At 32.5% G+C, this 27,754-nt stretch overlaps 2 protein-coding genes across 2 annotated transcripts; both read right to left on the bottom strand.

Annotated features, from left to right (window-relative positions):
• Positions 1-362: 362 nt before the first annotated feature.
• Positions 363-1,200, bottom strand: LOC127074048 (putative calcium-binding protein CML19). The gene has a single exon (XM_051015312.1). The coding sequence runs from the start codon at positions 931-933 to the stop codon at positions 505-507; it is 429 nt and encodes a 142-aa protein (XP_050871269.1). The 5' UTR covers positions 934-1,200; the 3' UTR covers positions 363-504.
• Positions 1,201-24,466: 23,266 nt separating this feature from the next.
• Positions 24,467-25,197, bottom strand: LOC127074049 (putative calcium-binding protein CML19). The gene has a single exon (XM_051015313.1). The coding sequence runs from the start codon at positions 25,054-25,056 to the stop codon at positions 24,628-24,630; it is 429 nt and encodes a 142-aa protein (XP_050871270.1). The 5' UTR covers positions 25,057-25,197; the 3' UTR covers positions 24,467-24,627.
• Positions 25,198-27,754: the final 2,557 nt, after the last annotated feature.

The raw sequence follows: 27,754 nt of genomic DNA, 5'->3' as shown, positions 1-27,754 counted from the left end.
CATAAATTATATTATTATATTATAGAATAATTAATAATAATAATAAAAATTATGTATCTTATCGAAATGGAAAGATCGTTTGATTGAGACGGATGACTATGAAAGGATTAATATACGGTAATGGAATATTGAGTTTAACTAAATGGTTCAACTCATCACGAACCATTCGCACGCAAAATTGAATCAAATAATTTATATAAATCTATATTTAATTAATTAAATAATTAATTTAAAAATGAAAGCTAGTAGCAATATCTCTGAACATCTCCCATCCTTTGGAAAGGAGAATTGATAGAAAAAAATTTGATTCTTTATTTTAACCAAGATATTGTTTCATATTATTATTGAGCACTTGAAAAGCATAAAACAAAACTTTACCTCTCTTTTATATTTTATCTTCTGTTATCAAATATTTTAACAATACACAAAAATCAAAAGAATGTACAAAACAATGAACAAAAGAATGAATGAAACCCAGACTAGTCTATAGACACAGCAACATAGTCACTCCATCATGATTCTGAATTCTTCAAAACTAAGCACACCATCCCCATTCAAATCAAACCTTCCAATCATCAACTTACAATCTTCTATGGACTTTGAAGAATCTCCCAATTTTTTCAACATTCTCTTCAAACTCTTTGGTGTTATGACGCCACACCCTTCATTATCATACATTTCAAATGCTTCCTTCAAATCCTTCAATTTCTCATCCTCACACCCAGATTCCATAAGCTTTATCAAATCCTCCAAACTCAATAAACCATCACCATCAGAATCCAATGACTCAATTGCAATTTCCGCTTCTTTCAATTCAAACTCTCCACCAATCTTCACCATTCGACTCCTTAACTCGTTGGGTGAAATCTTTCCGTCACCATCTTCATCAAAATAACTAAGAACACGCTCAAATTCCATCATGTCCCTCCTCATGTTAATTATATATTCTTCACAACAAAAAAAACCCTAGAATTGCGAACGGTACGAATTGAATTTCTATAACAAGAAAGCAATATACTCTATTAGATTAACAATAAGGACTAGTATGTAGTACTATAGGAATGAATATGGTTTGTGTTGGCAAAATTATATGAAACAATAGATGCTGTGTTATGGAGTATTTATAGTATGATAATTATGGAGGCGTGTTAAATAAATTTATGGAAGATTGATTGATTGTGCAAGCAAGTTGGTGAGGAAGAGAGAAACCGCATAAACGTCAACGCGTATGCAAATAGGTTGGAGAGAGAAAATGGATAACGACGAGGGCATTTTCAAATAGCCTAGAAATAATATTAAGGGTCAAATGGGTCATGATGACAGTTATTTAATTATTTTACTCCGTACTTGTTGGCAAATGGCACGGCCGCCTAATGAGTATCCAAACGTGTCGGTGCCACCGTAGTCACACGGTGGATACACTAACATTGTCATACCTTGGTCAGCATACTTGTTTATTTATCCGTATTGAAAAGGTGTGTCGTGCATTTAAATGGTCTATTATTTAGACTCTATATATCTATTATATACACTACTTCATCTGCTCATCAATTTTCATTTCAAAAAGTTATTACTTCAATTTAAATAAAATTATAAAAAATGATTATATTTTAAAAAATTGATATATTTGGTTTTTCTTCCGGTACTTCAAGTACGAGGATCATTGGATATAAATTAACGGTAGATTGAAAGGGAGGAAGATAGTTATAATCCTGTCGAGTTAATCCAACATGAATTATGGGTGACTTTTTGATGGAGATCAACGATATACATGAGGACGATAGTTATGCTCATATGTGATGTCTCAGAATGAAAGTATGATTGTTCCTCGTATGGTGGACGCTTCGTTTGGATTGAGCATTTGGTTTGGGCCATTTTATTGAACTTTTTGCTAGTCCAGAATAATTTCCCCTAAAATCAATGTTATTACTATTGGAGTGAGAAATGTAGACATTAGAATTCGAGAGATTGTTCCCAACACAAGTTCTATTTAGGAGATATGTCAATCAGAGGATGTCTCAGTATGCGACATTAGAAACACACATATTTAATGTCTCAACTGTTATGAAACGTTTTTAAGGTAAGGTCACCATAGGCCCTCACGCGTCTAGGATAGGGAGACGAGTGCTTAGAGCACTTGAGTGCAGTTAAGTGTAGTTGCAAGATTTGGGCACCATCCTGACAGTTGATTGTGGCTTTTTATTTTGCCTCAACTTTTTATCGTTGATCTTGGTTCTTTTCGTTCTTATACATTAAGAGATTGACTTGTATTTCTTCTTTTTTACTTCCTTTCTCTTTGAATGCTACTGATTTCCTTCCTCTCTTTGCAATTCTAATGATTGTGGTTGAAACTTTTCGGAGAATCACATTAATATTGCTCAAGATTTCTTTCCTTCTCAGTTGAATTGTAGTTTTAGTAATTGATTTTCCTCACCATTAAGTTCTTTGCACATCTCTTAGATTTGACCAATTTTCATTGAAATGTATTTTGCATGCATAAAACAAGGCTTTGACCAAAGTTCAACGCAAAATGATTCAATACATAAAGTTTACGAATTGAATCCAAAAACTAATGCATACATGATTAAAGTCCGACAAATTCATTACTCAAGTCATGAACTTTTTTATTTCCCATAATTTTGTTTCGGGAAACATGACTTGAGTCATATAATTGTCTGACTCAAATCATAAACATGATGTCAAAATTAGAATTTGCCACTAGATATATGAATCGAGTCACAATTTCACCTAACTCGAATCATGAAGAGGCTTTACTTGAATCACATATAAGATTGACTCGAATAATGTGTAGTTTTCTTATTTTGGAACTCATTTCAGGAAATGTGACTGGATCATAGACTCGTTTCAATCAAATCACATGACTCGAGTCATGACTCAAACCAAACTCGTGAAATATGAGTTTTATTTTCTTAACTCAAATTAATCTCTCTTTTGACTCAAATCATTCTTTTTTCTCTTGATTCGAATCAAAGGATCACACTTACTCATTTTTAGTGCATAATCCCTAGCACATATATAAACTAATTTTCTTTGTCTAGCTCATAATTTTTAATAATTCTTGAAAAACCAGCAATGTTTTGTCAATCACACAAATTTTTCTCTCAAATTAATATTGAGGAAAAACTTTCTTGAGTGTTGATTTTGTGAGTCTTGAACAAGTGTTTTGTGAGATTTTTCAAAGAAACTTCATCTTCAACCTCTAACTAAAACACCGTTGTTATGTGTTGCTCAATTATAAGAGAGTGGTGTTATAATGTTTTGTGAAGATTTGTTTTCATATCGAAGAATCGGATTGTGATTGTGTTTTTGGAAATTGACATCCAGTGAAGAAAAATAAGGGTTTCTTCTTGAAGAGAACTTTAGTAGGATTGAGTGAAGATCGCTACAGTCAAATTCTTGGAGTTTATGTTTCCTTAGGCAGTTCAAAGACTCGGATAAGGGAATTTCGATAGGGTTAAGTTAATATTAGTATAAACAAAGTCTTGGAGTGCTTTGGTTCTGAGAAGGTGAATTGATGCAAGGTCGAGTGAAATCTTGGAGGATTTGCAATCTAGTGAGTTGTATACATCAGAAAGGAATCAATATTCAGATTTGTGTTGTTTAGTAGTAGCTTTAAGTTTTCAGTTTGTCCGTGATTATCTATTATATTAAAATACACTTTGTAAATTGTCAAATTAGTGGAAGACTTAACAATTTTCAATGGCTTGTCATTGGAGAATGAACTAGGTGCAAGCGAGGACGACACATCAAACCATTATAAATCTCGATATACATTTTCTCTATCACTCTCTTTTAATTTTTGTATAAATTTACATGTTATTAGATTTTAATCTCTTTTTAGAACCGCATATTGTTAGGTTTTGTTGCTTAAAGCGATTTAATGTTTAAGCTTATGTTTGTGATAAATTTAGTCTACTAAACCTTCTTCTTAGTAAATATACTTGTAGAACTTCTAATATAAGATTATTGATTCAATTAATAAAAATATATGTTCAAACATCTAATTATGAATAAAAATTGATTAATTTGCATATTGTTTGTTTAGTAAGTTCATCATCTTTGTATCATTGTATTTTTCTTACATAAAGTCAATCACATAATTTCTTCTCAAATGCATTTTTAAAACTTCCATTCTCGCACAATTAAAACTCTATTTTTGAAAACCCTTTTGAAAACATATTTATCGGGAAAAGGTATATTCAACCCTCGTCCCCCACTAAACCATTCTACAACCATATTCAATCCAACAGTTCTATGTTCTTCACCGTTTTATTCTTCATTTTTCAAAACCTGCATGATTATTGTTACAACTTTTCGGGCCTTAACTTTGTGTCCTTCATTGTTTTGTTATTTGTTATTCAGAACCTGAAATGATATTTAAGGTACTTATTTCTTACCCTTTGCTTTCTCTAGTTTCCATTAGCTTTATAAGTTATGGCCAACCTAGGAAACTAATATATTCCCTTCATCAACTTAGGTAGTGATGATAAAATTAACGATGCTTTATCGCAAACCAAAGTGAATGTAATAAACACAAATACAACATCACTAGAAGTAAGAAAACCATAAGTAAACATTGTTGCATGCATGGATCTTTCTCCCATTAGGTTGGATATTATATATGGAGGTTCCAAAGGGTTTGATTTTCCTGAAATTCATATGCCAAACCCTGAGATTTCCAAACCCTGAGCAGAAAGCCTACACTTATTCTAAGTGTTATAGAAAATCATTCAGCCATGATCCCACTTATGAGGAAATTAGGTCTTGGTTAGAGGAACAATCAAGGTTTCTTACTCATGGTCACCATTTTTTATTTGTTGATAGTGACGCGCAAATGGTGAGACGGGGATACTGAGACCTTGAATTTTGTGATTTTGTTGCTCAATGCTCTTTGGGTGGATGAATAAACTTTGGGGAAAACGTCCATGTACACAATGAAACATTGAGTGGAAAATGCATACCGGGATGTAGGTTCGTCTTTAGACTAGTGAGTGCTTCACCCTAGAAGTAAGAAAAGGTTATGCAAGCATTATGATGTGCATACCTTGACTTTTACATGAATGTTTATTTTATGTGATGCGGTTCACCCTCCCCTCTAATGATTTTGAAGTCGAAATCATGAATCATCGGGAAATTTCCCCCTCATAGTAATATCCTATGAATCGGGCCAATATCAAAGTTTCTCAATACTGATGCGAATACAAGAATAGTGTTCCTACACTCACACTTTTCCTCCATCTCTTCCATGACCAAAGGAATTATTCTAATAGATAAAATGATTTGGGACCCATTGATGATGATCCTTTTGTCCCAAAAAGTATCGTCAATGGTGTGTCTATTATAAAATAGTGTAACTATGCTATGCTCGTTATACTATAATACTTATTCAACAATGAAAGACATTTTGAGGGTGTAAGTAGTATTATTTGTAATAATCAAATTTTACCTTTAGTTTTAAATAATTGTAATTCATTTAATTTTTACCAACATGTAGAACTATGGAGGGATATAATTTTCTGACTTGTAATGTAAGAAATAAAATGCCAAAGTTTTTTCCCCAAAAGTAAGTATTACTTGTTCTTTTTGACATTCTAAAAATACCACACATCTCAATAAACACCCCAACCTTCGGGTTGGGGAAGACAGATCATAACACACTCAGAATATCGCATAAACACAAAGCTTTTCACTTCACGTGAGCTTACTCTCTCTATAACCAAAAACACCATCGAACAGAGCCTCTCGCCACCGCAGACAAGCCCTAATCACGATAAAACTACTAAGGCATCTAGTCATATCCACTAGCTTAGACACGAAAGGTAGCAGTGACGTCAATTCCTTGGCAAAGATGCGTGTCGCCATAGATGCATTTCAATGCCAGAATCAAATGGGTGAGAATACATTCACATATGTTAACTGTGTATAAACAACAAGGATAGTCAACATCAACATATAATCAATTCACACAATGTACAACATACAATCGTTATGAAATGCGTAATTCCTCTACTTCCATGCATGTGGTATCATCCTAGAACACTGGATTCAAGTCCTACAATACTGGATATCAGAGTTATGTTACTGAGGGATCCTCAATAGTGGACCGAAGTCCTACAACACAAGACCAAAGTCCTAAGCTAATATTCAATATACATGATGCATGATGCAACAAACAAATGCAAATAATCTCCATCTGAACCTCATACTCCCATTATCACTTATTAATCACAACATTGGACCAAAGTCCTTCAACATTGGACTGAAGTTCTACAACATTGGTTCCTCTTGAACCTAAAACACAACATTAATATTCATCGCCATTGTAGGACCACATCAATGATTCAACTGAACCGCACATCTCAACATCAACAATTTCTTTATCGCGAGGCATTCATTATAAACTCAACATAATAATAAAAATTATATTTTGATTATCAAACATTGGAATTTTATCCTAAAGCATTAACAACATAATCAAAATAGAATCTTATCAAAACAGCCCAAAATCATGTTACATGTTAATCATACCTCATATTCGAATAATTATTTAAAATATAAAAAGATTTAGAATCAAGAAAATTAATATGTTTTGGAAATTTTAGAATGTTTATTTTAAGAATCTAATTTTTATTTTAGGACTTAATATTTCAATCAGTTCAGTTTAATCAAACGACAAGAACTGACACTGGAGCCAGGCAGAAAGTTTCTTCTGATTTCAAAATATCACAAAAAATATAGACTTATGATAAAATTATGAAAATTTCTTGTCCAAAATATCATTGAAGTATCTTTCTAACACAACTGACGACACCCCAAACGGACTTACGAAACTCAAGTTACGCGTGAAACATGATGACCAACGACAAAGTTGAATTTGACTACACCTCTAGTATAAAAACCATTGAATTACTACTGTTGTAGTTCTCCTAGACCCAATTTCCCCAGTTCAAAAGAAAAATTATTGTGTTAGCTTTCCAATGCAACTGACGATACCTCAAATAGACTTACGAAACTCAAGTTACACCTGAAATAAAGCGGTCAATCCCCTTCTATGTCTACCTATGATTTTTCTGCATTTTTCTCCCTATTGAACATATTCAAAACTTCTCCCTATTGAACATATTCAAAACTCGCCTATTTGAGTCTCAACCGCCCCCAAACGCTAAAAAAATTTGACCATGAAAATCATCAACATATTTTATCAATTTAATAAGATTTATCAATTACTCCAACAATAATCAACTCACCAATATTATTATCCTCGTCCACTTGCCTTATGGTTTTACAACTGAAACCTTATGCTATGAGCTAACATTTATGCTCTTGCCTTATCAAAAGGTGCCAACATAATTCATCGATGCAATCTCTCCTTAACATAAGGCATCAAATTATTTTTTTAATTTATAACTTTTATATTTTCGCCTTATCAAAAGGCATTAGCAGGGTTATCAAATCACAATCAACAGATCAAACATAATTATCCAAATTTCATTTTTTCTCCTTACGGTGCAACCATCGATACTCAGCAATAACAATAATATATCACATATATCATAATCAAAAGGAAAATATTATCATTTATTCACCTCAAAGTTTTTTCTCAAACCTTTTTGCCCATATACCTCAAATACACAGATAAATGAAGGAAGAAGGCATGAGGGTAAAGACCCTTCACTATCTCTCTCTTTAACTATCCATATATGAATAAATCTTGCCCATTACCTCGAATTGCAGATCAATGGATTTCTTATCCTTTGGAATCTTTCTCCCTCTCCTTCCTAAGTTATCTTTAAGTTCCGCCTCTTTCTCCAAAGATTTTCATGTATTGTGAAAACTTTCTCACAACAACTTATCTATTTATTCACCCTAATTTAACTCATTCTCCTTTCACCCCTCAATTCTCCCCATACCCCTAATCTTTCTATTTTATATTTTATTTTAATTCTATATTCTCTATCATTACATAAATTAAATTAAATTATTATTCTAATTCAATTATTTCCTCAACTCTTACCACACCCTCAACTCTTACTCAATTCACTCATCACTCCTTAATTTTAAATAAAATCATATTCTCTCCCAACTATGAAATATCTCTAATTTTTTTTAATATTTCTAATATCTAATTAAATTAAATAATTAAACTAAAACTCTCCAAAACTCTATTAAAAATAAAATATTAAAATTTGGGTGTTACACTATATAATATATTGTCTTAGCAATGAGAGAAAGAGTTATGACAATAGGGATACCAAAGACATTGGACTGGATACATGAAGCATCATGTTCAAGCTGCTTAAAGGAAACATTTGTCCAGAATTATTTTACAATGACTGGATAAATGGGTCCAAATAGCATGTCAAAGTATTTGCCTCGTTATTGAGAGGAGACAACATCAGAGAGATCTAAACCTTGACCTTTGAGCTTAGCAAAATCAATAAATTTTTCATAGATGATGGACAATGGAATTCCTTCACCAAGAAAAGTGCTAGAAGCCATTTCATATTAAAGAGGTGAAATGAAGGAAGACAAACTTTCATAAATGGTTTAGGGAAGACGCAATAGGTGATGAAAAGTGAGAGGTAAAGAGTAGTTTAAATAGGGAGGTAAAATAAGTTAAAGAGATTAAGAAGGAAATAGTGTTGAGAGTTGAACAGAAAGGATACTCAACGGTTACCAATAAAAGTCATAGTAATAACGTTTATAACGAGACACGCAACAAAGTACGCTTGTCAAAACACATTATTACATAACATTGAAAAAGAACAACAATAAGGACTTTAAAAATATTTTTGAAAAGACACTTCATAATAAAATCAATGTTGTAAGAAAATAGTGATAAGTAGGCTTGAATGGTCAGTAACATCTCTTCAGTTCTGAGTTAGTCTAATCTAGTAGCAATCAATCTTGGGAAGAGTGCTTTGAAGACCAAATATCATCTCTCTCTCTCTCTCTCTCTCTCTCTCTCTCCTCTCTCTCTCTCTCTCTCTCTCTCTCTCTCTCTTTTGTCTATTAGAGCATATTAAATACAACAAATTTTGCTTAATCCTAAAACTCTCTATAAAAGGAGACTTCATTGGAAGCGAGATCACAATCCTCTTTATTTTATTTCTTCTCCATTTCTTTTCCAGACATGAGTAATTCATCAAATAACACTAAGAAGATTTCTTCCAAAGAAATCAGCAATGTCATTAGGAAGCTCAATGATGTGAGGAGAAGAACAGAGATGATATACACAAGGCCTATGAAGGTGCCAAAACACACGTTGATTCATCTATTGGAGCTTCTGTGATAGGAAGGACTTCTATTTCAAATATGAAGACCCTCAGAAAGAAGAGGAAGGCAACTGAAGACATTGGATTAGATGTTAATGAGGACTGGATGAACTTTCTTATAATGGGGGGTTGGTGTAACACCCTTCTAAAATACCCCAATATTTAATTAAAACAACATATAAAACTCAGAGTAATTATGCAGTTAAGGGTGTCACACATAAACACTTTACACCATTCACCAATATAACGGTCATGCTCTTTATTGATTCAAAACATAAGCATTTGCATAAAACGCAGCGGATAGAAATCTCATCAATCATGTAAAACATTACATGTAAAATGGTTCATAACCAACAATAAAATATTTAAAACAAGTTAAAACATCCCATCCCGATGTTACATCTATCAGAGCACGACCCACTAAGGAGACTACACTAGACTCCAAGCATTAGCTTCTAATCAACTCATTGCTCGTTACCTGAAAAATAGTTGTAAGGGTGAGTTCCTCAATTGATATAATAAGCATTATAGAATATAATGTCATGTTAAGTAATTTAACACATTAATCACCCTAATCGTATTCGTACATTCAGTAACGGCACACCAACTCAAACATCATATTCAACACCAATACAACTCATATTCATACTCAATAGCGACACCACACACGTATAATATTGGAATACATCCATTCATATTATACGCCATACATAATTTATGCAATGAGACTCCACACATGCGGTACCGACTATTCATGAACATATAGTTCAAGCTCACCGATCAATCCAGATACGGCTACTAAGCTCACTAGTCCCACTCATTTGAGACCTAGTGACTCACTCACTAATTCCTCACCATGGGAATTAGCTACAACCCCAAAGGCTATGCTATGCACACTAATCATCTAGCATGCAAACATCAACAACAAATCCACAATGATTCACTCACTAATTCCTCACCATGGGAATTAGCTACAGCCCCATAGGCTATGCTATGCACGCTAATCATCTAGCAATGCAACATCAACAACAATTCACAAGGGACAGATGCTCACACTCTAAGCCATACAACAGTCCATTCACAAATACATGCATAATATATATATATATATATTCACAGCATTATGCATATCATCATACATCATCAACACATGTATCAACATATCATATCATGTCAAATAATTAAACACAGTATTAGCACACTCTGCTAATACCTATACTGCTCAAAACAGCGGGGAATAATCCCTACCATATCACACACTGATATAGGCAACCACCAATTAGGCACACAACATTTAAACTAACAATTTTTCCACTCTGCAACAGTGTTAACCGGTTAACGCCCTGGGTTAACCGGTTAACGCAGGCAAAACACGCTTACAGCCCAAAACTTATCAGTGTTAACCGGTTAACGCCCTGGGTTAACCGGTTAACGCAGGCAAAACAACACTAATTCTCAATTCGTAACAGTGTTAACCGGTTAACACCCTGGGTTAACCGGTTAACGCAGACAAAACAGCAGTTCCTGCGCTAACACAAAGCAGAATGCAGAATTCTCCGCATTTTCCGCCGTTAGAGGACTTCCGGACCTCCGATTCTAATTCCGTAAAAAGCTATACGTTCGGGAAAACACGACTCACACAATTACGGATTCAATTTCAGATTCAACACAACATATCCATCAAAATTTTCAGCATTCAACAATCCCAATTAGGGTCAATTCAACGGTTTATCACTACCCATTACATGCTAACCCATAATACCCATTAAACGACGATAAACCCCCCTTACCTGAGTTAATCTGGCAATCTCTAAGCTCCAAGCTCTTCTCTTCTCCAATCTTCTTCCTCTTGCTCTGCCTCTTTGCCCTTTCTCCTCTTTCTCAATCGCTTCTCTGTTTCACGTGAAAACCTTTTCCTTACCAATTGGGCTCTTTTTCTTTATTTCACACTTATATATTTTCCAATTTATTTTATTATCCCAATAAAAATAATAATTCAATAATTCCAAAATAATAATAATAATAATCCAATTATCTAATTAAATTAATAAATATATTATTAACTTAATTTAAATAATTACCATATTATTATCGGGGTGTTACAACTGGCATGTAGATGTAGTCTGAAGATTGTAATATTTTGTTATCCATTTGCTTGTTTTTGCTTGCTTTTGCAATGATACCGAATCTTGTAATGTTTTTTTCAGTAAAATAATTGATCATTTCCTCAATGCTTTTGATTGGAGTTTCTTGCCACTTGCATATTCTGTGTGAGCCATTGTTGTTGATAAATATGTTTTCAACCATTTCAACCGGGTTTTATGTGTGAGAAGTGAGTGTGGCGTGGGTTTAAATAGAGAAAGTAATAAAAAGATGATAATTTAAAAAATATTGAAAACACATGAAAACTAACATGGGAGGCAAATGAAATGATTTTCTCTTTACCCAAGAAATATAGTATTCCAATGCGTCACTTCAAACGTTCAGATGGCTTAACGTAGGACACCTATCTTACTTTAGAGTCATACAAACAAAGCTTGATTTCCACCATTAATTTTAAAACTCATAGTCCAAAAGACAGAGATTCCGATATGAGTTTTGACTTTGGACCTTTTGACCAGAGAGTCTTTTGAATTTAGAGAGCTAGCTGGTTCAGAGTCAAGTTATCTCAGAGTCATATTTTGACTCTCTAGAGTCTACACACATTTAAATTTTTTTATTCTAGACAAAGTTCCATTTTTAAATTTTTCAGAATAAAAACAAATCTATCTTCAACAAGGGGTTTTATGAAGATATCAGTTCATTGATGGTCTGTATCTATAAATTTTAAATTTATAACACCCTTCTGAACATAATACCTTATAAAATGATGTTTAATTTCAATGTGATTCTCTCTGGAGTACAAAATAGGATTCTTAGATAAACAAATTGATGAAGTATTATCATAGAGAATAAGAATGTTACTCTCATAAAGTTGATAGTCTTCTAGCTGACTTTTCATCCAGAGTATCTCAGTGCTACATCCAGATGGCTATTGTTGATTGTCTCTTGTTGGACCAAGAAATAAGATTATCATTAAAAAACTAACATCTTCCATTGGTGTTCTTCCTTTCTAGTCTACCTCCAGCATAGTCAGCATTACACCTACTAACTTGTACTCTTTGGATATTTTATAAATCAAAAGGTTAGTAGTAACTTTCATATATCTAAAGATCCTCTTAACAACTGTTAAGTGGTATTCTCTAGGATCTTATTGTAATCTTGCATATAAGCATGCACTAAAAAGAGTACCAAGCATATAAGCGGTCAAATATAAGAGAGAACCAATCATACCTCCATATACCTTTTGTTCTACCTGTTTGCTTTCATCTTTCTCCAGAATGCACGTTAGATGTATTGAAGTTTTTGTTGGTTTGCATTCTGACAAGTCAAACTTCTTCAAAAGTTCCTTTGTGTACTTGGTTTGATTGATGTTTTTTCCTTCTGAACTTTGGTTGATTTGAATCCCAAGAAAAAGAACTCCAATTCTCCCATCAGACTCATCTCAAATTTTGTCTGTATAGACTTAGAAAATTTCTTGCAAATAGTAGAATCCACTACTACAAATAACCAACATTTCACTTCAGACACGAAGGGGATATAACCTTGGTTACATAGGCGAGGTAACGAAGGGAGACATGAAAACCTACCACTTTACCCCTCGGTTTTTGAATAACCGAAGGGGAAAAGTGGCACTGGTCATGAGTTCGATCCCCAACAACTGCATTTTTTGGATTTTTAAAATTGCGCTACTTTTTGCCTCAGTTCTTAACAATAACCAATGGGTAAAGCATCAAATTGGTTGACAAATTCTAAATCTTCATCATCATCAGCATCAACAACAACATCAATAACAACAACAACAACAACAACAAAAACAAAATCAATAGAACTCTTAAACATTAAAGCTCAATAACAAAAACAATAACAATAACAATAATAAGAACAACAAAATTCATGGAATCATTAAACATTAAATCTCAACAACAATGACAACAACAACAACAACAACAACAATAACAAATAAATAAAATCAATAGAATTGTTAAAGACTAAATTTCAACAACAACAACAACAACAATATTAAATATTTTACTTGATACAACTACAACTAACATTAATAAGCTACTTTCATATTTTTCTAACTAACATTAAACATTTTTAACAAGAATTATTAGAGAAAAGATTACTTTCAGAAACTAACAATGAAATATTTTTCTGCTCTTGTTTTCATTATCATTATTTTCAATATGTTAAGTTTAAATTTTAGCACTTTGCATCAAAGATGGATAGTTGTGGCATTCACGTTATGATTGGCTAGTGAGTGTTTCACGCGGATCACTAATGTTTCATGTGGATTGATGATTTGACAATGTCTTGACCATTGTTACTTTATAAATGAACAACAAAGATTCATTACTTAATTTTTTCACCAAATTTGTCATAAACAAATAAAAAATACGCTATTTTACCCCCCTGTTTTCAGCAAAACCAAGGTAATAAGTCATAAAAAAATAAAAAAAAATTTAAAGGTAATAAAATATAGTTGTTGGGATTCGAAGATGTGTCCTCTAAATTCTTTACCCCTCGATTTTCAACAAAATCAAGGTGATAAGTCATAAAAAAACTTAAAAATTAAAACATGATAAAATGTAGTTGTTGGAATTCGAAGATGTGTCCTCTAAATTCTTTATCCATCGGTTTTCAACAAAATTGAGGTAATATATCATTAAAATATTTTAAAAAATTAAAATATGCTAAATTATAGTTCGTGGGATTCGAATGTGTGTCCTCTAAATACTTTACCCCTTGATTTCCAGCTAAACAGAGGGAATATATGGTATTTCAAAAAAAAAATGTGACACGTCTATGGTTTACACCTCGGTTTTTTGTTGGTTGAGGTGAAAGTTTCGTCATAAAATATATTATTTGTAGTAGTGATTAGTATAACCAAAAATAATATCATCAACGTAAATTTGCACAATTAAAATATCATTTTTATATAACTTACAAAGCAAGTTTGTATCAACCTTCCCTTTTGTAAAATAATTTTTCAAAAGAAAATTATTTAGTCTTTCATACCATGCTCTAGGAGCTTGTTTCAGACCATACAAAAAAAATTGAGTTTGTAAACAAAATCAGGGTTTTATGATTTCCAAAATCAGGAGGTTGATGTACAAAAACTTCTTCAATAATGTAGCCATTCAGAAATACACTCTTAACATCCATCCAATATAGAATGATCTTATGATTTACAACAAAATAAATTAGGAGACGGATAGACTCTAACATGGCCATTGGTGTAAAGATTTAAGTATAGGCAATTCCTTCTTGTTGACTATAGCCTTGTGCAACCAGTCTGGCTATGTTCCTTAACACTTCTCCTTGCTCATTCAGCTTATTAGACCTGTTTAGTTCCAATAACATGAGTTCCTTTAGGTCTTGGCACAAGATCCCATACATTATTTCTGGAGAATTGATTTAACTCATCTTTCATTGCCAAAATCCAGTCTGTGTATAGAAGTGCTTCATCAATGGAAGTAGGTTCTATAAGAGACACCAAACCTAAAAGCATTTCTTCAGATGGTTTAAATGAGGATCTAGTTTGAATGGGTTCTATGTTTTCTCCCTAAATCAATTCCTCGGGATGTGAAGATCTTTGCCTAAGTTTCCTCAGAGGCGCTGGTGAGACTATTGCTTCTGATTCTAGTTGAGCAACTTTGTGTTGAGTTCCTTCAGAGTCTTTCACTTCAGATTCCCTTCCTTCAGAGTCTGAGTAGCTAATCTTCAGATCTGCAAACTTGACAACAAACTTAACATGAATTGATTCCTCAATAATGTATGTTTCAGTGTCATACACTCTGTATCCTTTTGAGTGCTCATATTTTCCTAACATGATACATTTTTGTGCTTTGGAATCAAACTTGCTCAAGTTATCTTTAGTGTTTAGAATAAAACATGAACAACCAAAACGATGAAAATATGAAATGTTGGGTTTTCTATTTTTCACAATTCATAGGGATTCTTACTCAGAATAGGTCTTATTGAGATCATGTTCTGAATGTAACATGTTGTGTTGATTGCTTCTGCCAAGAAGTTATTTTCAATGTTAATTTCATTGATCATGGTTCTGGCTATTTCTTCAAATGTGAGATTTTTCCTCTCTACAACTCCATTCGGTTGAGGAGTTCTAGGGCAAGATAAATTATGGGAAATGCCATTTTTATCAAATATTTTTTCAAAGTTTTTGTTTTCAAATTCTCCACCATGATCACTTTTAACTTTAACAATCTTAAAGTCTTTTTCATTTTGCACTTGGGAGCAAAAGGTAGAAAACACAGAATGCGACTCATTCTTGTGTTTTAGAAAACCTGTTGTAGTCATCAAAAATGACTAATCCATACTTTTTACCATTGACATATGTTGTTTCACTGGCCAAATAAGTCAATGTGTAAAATCTCCAAAGGCATAGAGGTTGAAACAACATCTTTGAAAGAATTTTTTGAAAACTTGCCTTTTTGGCATGCCTCACAAAGAGCATCTGAAGCAAACTTCAGATTTGGAAGGCCTCTGACTATGTTCAGTTTGTTTAGCTTTGAGATTCTTCTCATTCTAACATGGCATAACCGTATATGCCAAGTCCACTGCTCTTCATTCACATACATGAGGCATTTAACATTTTTATTTTGTAAATTAGAAAGTCTAATTTTGTAAATGTTTTTTTTTCCTCTTGCCATTGAATAATACATAGCCATCCTTTTGACTAACAGCTTTGCATGACTTTTGATTAAAGATAATATCATAAACATTATTGCTTAATTGACTTATGGACAGAAGGTTATGCGTTAATCATTTAACTAATAAATTATTATTAATATAAGGGAGAGAGTCATTACCAATAGTTCCATAGCCAATAATCTTACCCTTATGATTGCCTCCGAAACCAACATTGCCTCTAGGCTTAAGTTCCACACTTTGGAACATATGCCTTCTTCCTGTCATGTGATGTGAGCATCCAGAGTCTAGGTACCAATATTGGTGTTTCAACTTGGCTTCTAAAGATGTCTACAACATCGATATTTTATCTTTAGGTACCCATATCTTTTTGGGTCCTTTTTGGTCAGTTCTCCCAGAGTTTCTCTTAACCCAAGGTTTTTGTGCAGAATAATCATGTGTGTGCCTATAAGTGAAATGGGAGTATAGAGCTTTTGGTTTAATTAACTTTTGTTTTGAATTAGGTTTGACCCTATAATTTTTAGGTGGCACATAACCAAGACCTCTTTTTCTATTTCTACTTTCTCCATAGATCATAGAAGCCATTTTGCTTCTATCTATATTTCGTGCAAGAAATTTTTGAAAAGATATGTCATATTTTTTAATGACAGATTCAGAGTCCATAGGACTTCTGAAAGAATCTCCTTTTTAAGTTCTTTACTCTTTATTTTGAAGGAAGAGTTATCTTTTTCAAGACTACAAATATTTTCTTTTAGAATGGAGTTTTCTTTCTTCAGCTCATTATGAGCCTCAGAGTCAGCTGCATGAATTTGTTTCAAATCCTTGTATTTGTTTTGAAAACTCTGATATTTTTCAAGAGTTTTAGTAAGACAAGACTCTACTTCATAGCGTGTTAGGTTAGAGAATACCTCATTTGAGTTTAATTCTGATTCTAATCTTGATCCAAAGTTTGATGCTTATGTGCTTGCCATCAGCGCCATGTTGGCTTGTTCTTCTTCAGAATCACCTTATGAAGACTCAGAGTACTCCCATGTAACCATTAGAACCTTCTTATTATCTTTTAAGAACTTCTTATTAGGGTTTTCTTTCTCTAGCTTGGGACATTCATTCACGTAGTGGCCTGGCTCTTTGCACTCGAAGCAGATGACATCTTTGTCAAAACCATACTTCTTTTGTCTAGATGTTGACTCAAAATGTCCATTTGTCCTTCTGATTCCTCTGGTTTTCTTGTGTCTCTTTCTCTATACTTGATTGACTCTTATGGAAAGAAGAGAAAGCTCATCTTCTTCATCAGAAACTTCTTCAGAATCTTCTTCTTCTTCAGCTTGAAAGGCCTCCGTCTTTTCTATATTGCCTTTGGATTTGAGAACCACATATTTTTCTTTTCCATGAGGCTCATCCTCTTCCAACTCTATCTCATGACTTCTCAAATAACTTACAAGTCCTTTTAGAGTCATATTGTTCAGATCTTTGGACACCTTAAGTGCAGTCACCATAGGCCTCCATTTCTTTAGTGAGCTTCTAATGATCTTTTTCACATGATTTGCAGTAATGTAGACTTTGTTTAAAACTTTTAAGCCAACTATGCGTTTGAAACCTTGAAAATATGTCCCTAATAGTTTCATCATCCTCCATTTTGAAGGATTTATACTTTTGAATAAAGGCCAAAGCCTTGGTTCCTTTTACTTGTTTGTTTCCTTTATGAGTCATTCTAAGAGAATCAAATATAAACTTTGCAAAGTGTCTATTTGTTATCTTTTCATACTCAGTGTATGAGATATCATTTAACAAGATGGTTCTTGACCTATGATAATTTTTATTTTCTTTCTTTTATTGGTCATTCATCTTGCTTCTTTCCAACTTAGCACCATTTGTATCCAAGGGATGTGTATAACCATCTATGACCATATCAAATAAGTCTGCATCATAACCAAAGAAGAAACTTTCGATTTTATCCTTACAATAATCAAACTTATCTCCATTAAAGACTTGAGGTTTATAAGAGTATTGACCTTTATCATTGTTAATAACTGTCATATTGTGTTTCAAAATATGGATCCTTTTTTGACACGGTTAAGTGTTTGATATAAAATAATCAATACTAGAATCGGAGCTCTAATGTCAATTGAAGGTTCAAGAAACACAAGAAAGGGGGGTTGAATTGGGTTTCTAGATTAAAAAGGTTTCCCAACTAAAGAACACAAACAATAAATATTTAACAAAGATAAAAGACACAATTATTTTTATCTTGGTTCGCTGCTAACTAAGCTACGTCGAGTCCACCCTTCAGAGTGACTTCTCCTTCTCAATAAGGACTTAATCCACTAATCAAATAATTGATTACAAACTCAATAACAACTTGTCAAAGACTTCTTCAAGAATTCTGACTATACCCTAGTCTCTCAAGAAACTTAACCAAAGGTTAATAATACAAGTTATGTTTACAAAGTGCTGCTAAAAATAAGCAGATACAGAAGTTATAATCAAATATTACATTAAGAAATATATTAAAGCAAGTGTTCTAATTGTATGAATGTGAGAAGCACTTCTTTCATTTTTCTCTATCACGTATGTTCTTTGCGTGTATTAGTTAATGTGCAATCAGTAGTTTTCCAAGATTTCAAGACCTCTTTATATAGATGAAGAATAAATATGTTGGAGGGTGTAGTTGGAATTCTTAATATTATAGTTATATCAAAGTCACTTGTTTCTACAACAGTAGAGTGACACTTGTAGCATAGAGTTGATGAGGATGGGATGTGAGGAATGACGCTGGTAGAAGAGTAAAGTCCTTTTCCTGATCTTCAGGGTAGTGGAAAGGATATTTGCTTTTGTACTGATTATACTTTTTCCACGTGTTCTTCTTTTAGTCCTTGACTTTAGGTCATTAACTTATAGTCACAGGCTTTGTATTTAAGTTGATGAAGCTTAAGTAGAGTCTAGAGATTGTCTTCAGAATCTGGTACAAAATTGTTCTCTCTATATATTAAGCTTTGTTATCATCAAAACTCAAGGATAGTTGCATAACCAAACTTGTTCCAACAGACTTCAGAAGATGAGATCGCCTTTTCAGAAAGATGAAGTTGGATAGTCCTAGGAATTATGAAGTTGAGAGAGAAGTCAAATATAAAAGGGAAGTGGTTGATGAAGGAGGAGTTGAAAAGGAAAAAGAAGAAGAAAAATGCATGCCATCAGATAAAAAAAATTGAATCAAGAATAGAAGAATTTGAGGCGGAAAATAGATATGGGAAAAGAGTAAGAATGAAAAGTGAGGATGATCTAATTTTTAATGAAGCTCACAGATTTGTGTTATTTATTTTTATTTTGTTTTATCTTTAAAGATTTAATTTCAATTTTTAATAAGTATGATTCTCCTATTTGTAAATTTCTCGTTCTTTACTTAAAATATGAATTTGTTTCTATTGTGTTCTTTAGTTTTGAGTATGATGCTTTACCAATGACAAAAAGAATAAATACGCAAGTAAGGAAAAACAAAAGAAACGAGAAAGTAGAGTTGCAACAAAAGTTCCAAATTCAAATTGATAAAATATGAAGAGGAGTAATATTCAACGATCTTGTACTCAATCACCAGATACCTCATAAAGTAAGGCTTGAGCCAAATAATTTCACTGTTTACCTTTATTCTTGTATGAGTCTTCATATACTAGGATTTATGCTATTTCTGAATTGTTATCGGTCTGTTTGATAACACGCTAAGGAAAGTTGTTTGTTTTAACTTAGAACCTTTCTTAGGTGAACCTTAAAAGAATTTTATCTTTCGCTAAACCCTTCGAGACCTAATCATTCTTTCAGTGACTTAGCCATAAGTTTAGTCAATTGACTTAAAAGAGAAATCTTTCCACCCTCTCCTTGGAGTTAGGTAGATTGTTATTTTCTATGATTTATCATGATACATGCAAAAAGCTAAGTTTGGGGTTACTTTTGGAATAAGAAATGATTTAAGTTTGGGGTTGGGGTACTAGAATCTGATAATCAAAGAAGTGTCGATGAAAAAAAAGAATAAATAAAAGCTAGAAAAGTTGTTAATAATGATTAAAAAAATTGTAGAGATTTTGAAGAAAAAAAAGTCAAAATTCTAATACCTATAAGTGAAAGGAAATAAAAAATATGGAAAGATGGTGTAAAAATAGGAGGGTAGTAGGTACTTAACTCCAAGGAATTAAGCATATTGGCCAAATATATCCCACCCTGACATACGTCATGTATAATCGTTGAAATACCTCAAAAGAGTATTTTCGAATAGAAAGACATGATTTTTTTAGAAATATTGCAAATTCATATGTTTGATGTCAATTGTATATGAACGAGTGTTTACCATATTATTTCAATAAGAGTGAACAGTGAGATTAAGAGAAGGTTGAGTACACATAAAGTTGAATAAACAATCATTGGATTATGTTGGGTTTAAGCAAGGAACAAAAGTGATAACTCGGAAACGATTGGTGTCTATCATTATTTTGGTAAGTACAAAGTTCTGAGAAAGATCACTATTATGAATGAGTTCCTTGAGGACAATTAATTGTGTAACTTTGGGGGTTTTATGATACTTTGTCATCATGTAATTTTATTAAGCATTTCCATATGTTTTTTATTAGTTTTTGGTTAACTATGTTTAAGTTTTATGAAGAAATAAAAAGAAAATGAAGAAGTGGAGAAACAAAGCAGGAAGATGAAAAAGTGGAGAAATTGTGACGAAATGAGCATTTTTCAGCTTAATTTATAACATGATGTATGTCCAATAATTTGATCATATATGGAGTTACATAACTTGGATTTAGGCGGAGCTTTTTGCAAATAAAATGTAACATTTAGGGATACAACTTTTATAAATAAGTCAAAGTCTAAATATGAATATAAATGGACGAAAATCAGTGAGTAAAAATTTGACAATATTATAATGTTGAAATGTGTATTGGGTTTTTTCTCTAAACCCTAAAATCCCAATATCAAATTCTATTTAAAGAGAAGTAAGATAAGGTTAAAAGGGGGGTGGATATTAGATTTTATAGAGCATTGGATGACTCAAAGAGTTCAAGGAGCAATGGTTGAAGGTTTTTCTCTATTGAAAACCAATTCTCATCTCCAAATTCACGTATATTTCTTCTAAACTTATTGCTATTATTAATTTGATTATGAGTAGTTAAGTTTTCTTAGATTATGCCTTTTGAGATGATTTTATTTTGATCTGTTTGAACCATGTAATTGGCCAGATATTATTTTATTAATTTGCAATTCGAGTATTATTCAGTAATATTTGTTCTTAATGCTTTTTGTATGTTTATGAATATATGAATCGATATATGTTTTGAATGATTATTGACCCTGACTTTTGAAATTTGACCTAATTTAAGTGTTCAAAATTAGTAATTACTTTAGGGATAGAGAATTATAATTTTTTTATAAAGGAATTAATGTGCAATAAAACCTTTTTTGATTTCAGATTAACCTAAAGGATTAGGGAGTTGATATTAAAAGAGAGGGTTATACACCGAATTGGGTATAACTAATTTGTTAGTTTATCGTAATACTAGATGACCAGTTTAAGGGAATAGACGCAATTACCAAACAATGAGGAATAAAGGATTCGAGAATGTCCAAGTCGCTTTAATTTTTGTTAACTATCATCTTTATATTTTCTTTTCTGTTTAAAACCATTTTTTTATGAAAAACCCTCCAATTTAAATAATTCTAGTACTTTTCAATTGTATTGTTAAAATAAAATAATCCATGTGGATATGAACTGTGATTTTATTACTTGGCGTCATTTTTAGTACACTTGATAAATATTCATCAAACAACTTCCCATATACACCACTCACCAAAATACCCAACTCTTCTGAACAACTTATAGACAGACCCAATAAATATCTCCTTCCTTTTAGACTTCCCCACTAATCCAGAACCTGAAATTGCCTTACCAACCACACCTCTCACCCAAGACTTCCCTAATAGCCCCATTCACCTATAAACAACAATACTCAACCAACATCACCTTTTAACAACAATCAATTTTTGACACAACTCGTTACTTTCATTAATACAACAAACCACCCACCTCTTACAAAATCAACCAGACACAAAAGCACACCTACTTATCTTCATGATTTTGTTTGTACTGTATCTCATTCTCCAATTCTTTATGACATCTCAAAATTTATTTATTATCATCAAACTTCTCCCGTATTTTATTCCTTTATATATACTATTTCAATCACTTGTGATCCAACAACATACAAGCAACCCATCATTCATCCTCATTGGGTTAAAGCCATTAAAAATGAAATCTAAGCTCTCACAGACAACAAGACTTGGACTTTCACAACCCTCCCACCAAGTAAAAAGGCAATTGGATGCAAATGGGTCTAGAAGACCAAATTCCATTCCAGTGTCACCATTGAGAGACATAAAGCAAGGTTAGTGGCCAAAGGATTCTACCAAGTTGAAGGTATATATTGTTTGACACTTTTTCTTTTGTTGCCAAGATCACCGCTGTAAGACTTTTTCTTTTCTTAGCATCTTTCTAAAATCTTTATCTTCGTCAACTTGATGTTTACAATGCTTTCCTTCATGGAGATTTGGATGAGGAGGTCTACATGAACTAACCCAAAGGAATTGACCCTTCTTATCGAAATCAGGTTTGTAAACTTTTGAAATCTTTATATGGTTTGAAACAATCAAGTAGACAATGGTTTGCTAAACTATCTGATGTGATGTTAGCTAACAACTTCAAACAATGTTATGCTGACAATTCCTTATTTATTCATCAATCTCCTAGTCGTTTCACTGCTTTACTCATTTATGTTGATAACCATGTCATTGTAGGCAATAACTTAGACATTATCAAGCACATCAAAACAATATTACAACTCCACTTTCACATTAAACACTTAGGCATTCTGAAATACTTCATAGGCCTGGAAGTAGCTTGGACTAGCTCAAGAATCAACATTTTTCAGAGAAAATATACCTTTGACATCTGGTGAAGACACTCGACTCTCAGATCTTACTCTCTATCGAAGACTCGTTGGTCAACTAATATACCTTCTCAATACACACCCAGACATTACCTTTACCATTCAACAACTAAGTCAACACATGAGCAACCCCACTACTTCATATCATATAGTTGCCATCCTAGTCTTACGGTACCTCAAGGGTTCTCCCGCTCAAGGCCTCTTCTTCCCTCCATCTTCTTCTTTACAACTAAAAGCATTTTCAGATTCTGATTGGGCAACATGCCTTGAGACACGAAGATCCATCGGTGGATATTGCATATACTTAGGCGATTATTTGATCTCATGGAAGTCAAAGAAACAATCCATTATTTCTCGTAGTTCTACTAAAGCAGAATATCGCTCTATGGCGTCAACAATTTGCGAAATTTAATGACTCAACAACATTCCCAAAGAATTGCCCATCACTTTCATTGAACTTTTTCTCCTCTATTGTGACAACGCTTCTGCAAGACACATTGCCAACAACTTTTCCTTCCATGAGTACAACAAGCATATAAACTTGGACTGCCATTTGATCAGAGAGAAATTCCAAACCGACCTCTTCCGTCTTCTACCTATTTAATATTTTCAACAACTTATATACTTATTTACTAAGCCTTTAGACCTCAAACCCTTTACTCTAGACCTCTCTGAGCTTAGAGTACATTCCATATATCCTCAAGCTTATGGAGGTATTAGAAACTTAACTAACTTTCTCTTTTTCTTTGGTTGGTTAGTTAGTTTATCGGGTCTCTAGATAATTTGTTAGTTTTAAGCCTAATTGCTTATATATAGCATTTGGCCAATTTAACTAACTTCCCCTTTTCATTCATTCCATTCTCTTTGTAATAAAGATACGTTTTATGTGACAAGGAAAAAAACCAAAAGAAAAAAAAAGAGCAATCTCTGGGTGCATCTCTCATACATTAGGAAAAGGAGAGTATCCTTACTCGAGTTGATCTCCTTCCAATTTAAATGTCATCAATTACTTTTTATATATTTTAATTTTTTAGGATTTAATTGGAATACACTGACAGTGTAAAAGAATTTTACACTGTCAGTTGATCATAGACGTTGGATATTGAAACAAGTTTGACTTTTATTTTAAAAACTTATAAAATAATGCAAACGGGTGATGGTGATGAATCGGCCGTATAAAACTTTTTACACTAACAGTGTATAGTAATTAATCTCTATTTTTTATGTTTTTAAATAAACTAAGATATTATTCCATGTCTCATTATTATTGAATATTCAAAAATTAAAATATCTCATTTTTACTATTGTTTTGTTTCAGTTTACATATAACTATATATATATATATATATATATATATATATATATATATATATATATATATATATATATACACACGCTGTATTTGCCATAAGAATTTAGATATCCAAATATATATAATTTTTCATTACAAAAACATTTATATTAGTCGCGTAAATGTAATTAGGCATATGATAATGTACAAAAGAATTAATGAAACCCTCTAGCCTAAGGCCAAAGCCAGAAAAATACATAAGCATCATCATTCACTCCATCATGATTCTGAATTCTTCAAAACTAAGCACACCATCCCCATTCAAATCAAACCTCCCAATCATCAATTTACAATCTTCTATGGACTTAGAAGAATCTCCCAATTTTTTCAACATTCTCTTCAAACTCTTTGGTGTTATGAAGCCACACCCTTCATTATCATACATTTCAAATGCTTCCTTCAAATCCTTCAATTTCTCATCCTCACACCCAGATTCCATAAGCTTTATCAAATCCTCCAAAGTCAATAAACCATCACCATCAGAATCCAATGACTCAATAGCAATTTCCGCTTCTTTCAATTCAAACTCTCCACTAATCTCCGCCATTCGACTCCTTAACTCGTTGGGTGAAATCTTTCCGTCGCCGTCTTCATCAAAGTAACTAAGAACACGCTCAAATTCAATCATGTCCCTCCTCATGTTAATTATATATTCTTCACAACCAAAAACCCTAAAACTGGAATAAGTTAATGTAATTCAATTACACCGCAATAATATACCTGAATTGATTATACAAGAAGCGAAATTGTATGAAACAATGGATGGTGTAATATGGAGTATTTATAGTAAATGATTTATAAAGACGTGTTAAATAAATTAGTGGAAGACAAGTTATGATTGGGATGGTGCAAGCAAGTTGCTACGAGTGTTCCAGGAAGATGGTGATGGTGAGAGAAAGTGCATATTGAAGGAAGAGAGAGAAAATGGATTACACGGGACAGGACTTTCTCAAATTCTCTAGAATAACGGTCAAATAGATCGTGACTCAGTAATTTTTATTTTTGATTTTTTGATTTTTAATTGTTTTTCAATAGCTGCCGGAGTAGATAATGGCAGGGCGGCCAATGCGTATCCAGACGTGTCTGTGCCACCGCAGTCACACGGTGGATACACTGTCACACCTTGTCAACATTTATTTATTATTCGAATAAAAAAAAGGTGTCGTGCATTATAATGGTCTATTTTTTTTTTAGTTTTATATTTACCTATATCCCAGTAAAACAAATCAATTTAATTATTTCAATTTATAAAGAAAAGTTATTGACCAACGGTTTGTACTATCTAACTTAAACTATATATTCATTTGTTCATTATTTTATCTGAAAAAAATTAATATATAAAAAATGTCCTTCATTGTTCTATATATTTTACACTATCAAAAGGTTATAATAGTAATTAAAAATTGAGCAAAATAATACAGTAAAAGAGGTCTCTCCTTTTTTATTTTCAAGAAAAGAGGTATCTCCTTAATTGAATGGTCAAAATCATAATAGTCCATCAAATAGACATACAAACACCGTACAAACAACTCCCTCCTTATTTAAATTCATTTCATTTCTCAGTTCTTTCAATACTCCATCCTTCCTACCTACCCATGCTCTTTCCTCAACACATTCACGGGATAAAAAATCCAACTGCATGGGAGAAGAAACTTCAAGATATGAACTTTCATATATGACTTCAACTCTATTCTTTCTCAAATCAAAGTATACCCTCTTATTCTTTACATCACACGTGCCATGTTTTATACCTTTGTTATTTCATAGTTTATTTTGTATTTTTTCTCTTGCGAGTAGAAGATTGTGGAACATATGACGGAATAAAGTTATTAGGTGATTCAGTGATACGACACAAGTGATACGGCACATTGGATTGAAGATTGCGGTCTTGATGTTTTTAGAATTTGAGAGATTCATCTTGAATCGGCGTTGTTAATCTTCAATACGGTAGACCTATGGATATATGTATGGTTAGCATTTCAACGTCAACGTTCAAGTTAGTTAGGATTCAAGGTCATTTTATTAAAAGTGGAAATTAAAGATTGTGTACTTGAAAATTCTTTACAAATGTATTTATATACCTTGGACTTAACGGAACAAGTTTCTTACATGATTTCCCCACAAACCTTCGTCAACAAATAGATATAGCTTTTACACTAACTAAAATCAAAAGGCATTATATAAAGCTTTTACGCAAGCTTTGCTTAGGAAACTTCAAATAGAGCATTAACTCAGTTCAAGCCTGAGAACCTAAAAATAGAATTTTTGCACCGGTCAAGTTCAAGGACCTACAGTCAGGTTTTTAGAAATTTAGTTTGTAACATTTTAAGTATTTTACAAAATAATTACACAAGAGAATAGAACTCTTAAATACAACAAATAAAGCACAACATCGATTACACCACAATTCTCACAAGGGTTTTTGAGTCTTTTGGAATTGTGGCAATTCTTGTGAAAATTTGAATTTAGAGCAAAGAGAGTGGAAAGAAAAGTAAAAAGATTTGTATTCATAAATCCAGTGGAAATGAAATTAGAAGAAACCTCTTTTATATAGAAAAAAATTGTCTCAAAAAAAGAAATGATTCATTGGTCAATTAATCGATTTAATTGATTAACCCTAATTGGTAATCGATTAAAAGCTTTCAAAATACGGCAACTCTAATACATAAAAGTGAACCCTAAAACGAATTTATGAATTAATCGATAAATAACTTTTTTAATCAGTTAAGTGGTCTTTCACTTTACTCTAATCGATTGGACCAAATCCTTAATCGGTTAGGCATCGTATAAACTTACTGAATTAATTATATTATAAATATTTCTTAATCAATTTTATACAGGCTTTTATAGGTATTTCAAGAAATTTTATGGAATCAGATAGTGATGGAAAAACTTTTCTATGTGTGTGTGTGTGATTACCTCAATACTTCAAGACTTACTATTGACATTTTATATTTTAATCTGGTCACTCTGAGATGCTAAGTGTAGGACCAGACTATCTTTTACACTTTCTCACTTTTAAACTTCAATATTTTTTTTGCTTAATCCAACAACTTGATTAGCACTTCAACTTGTTCCTAGAATGGTCTAACTGATGAGGCTTGAGATATCTTATTCAAATTACATCATTAGGAAATGTTGAATAATTGATATCAACTCCCCATGTCACAAAGAACTCTCAACATTGAAAAGTGATTTGACTTATGGAGTTGTCATCTTTAAAGTTGATTCATAAGTTGTCATCATCAAAACGAACTGATGATTTTTTACAAGCACGTAAATCTACATTCTCCCTTTTTTGAAGATGAAAACGGGTCTCTCAAGAAAGTGGTAGAAAA

The sequence above is a fragment of the Lathyrus oleraceus genome, chromosome 4 (genome assembly GCF_024323335.1).
Source record: "Lathyrus oleraceus cultivar Zhongwan6 chromosome 4, CAAS_Psat_ZW6_1.0, whole genome shotgun sequence".
In the NCBI taxonomy this organism is placed as follows: Eukaryota; Viridiplantae; Streptophyta; class Magnoliopsida; order Fabales; family Fabaceae; genus Lathyrus; species Lathyrus oleraceus.
The sequence above is the reverse complement of the archived record's forward strand: the minus strand, read 5'-3'. Positions and strand labels throughout refer to the sequence as shown.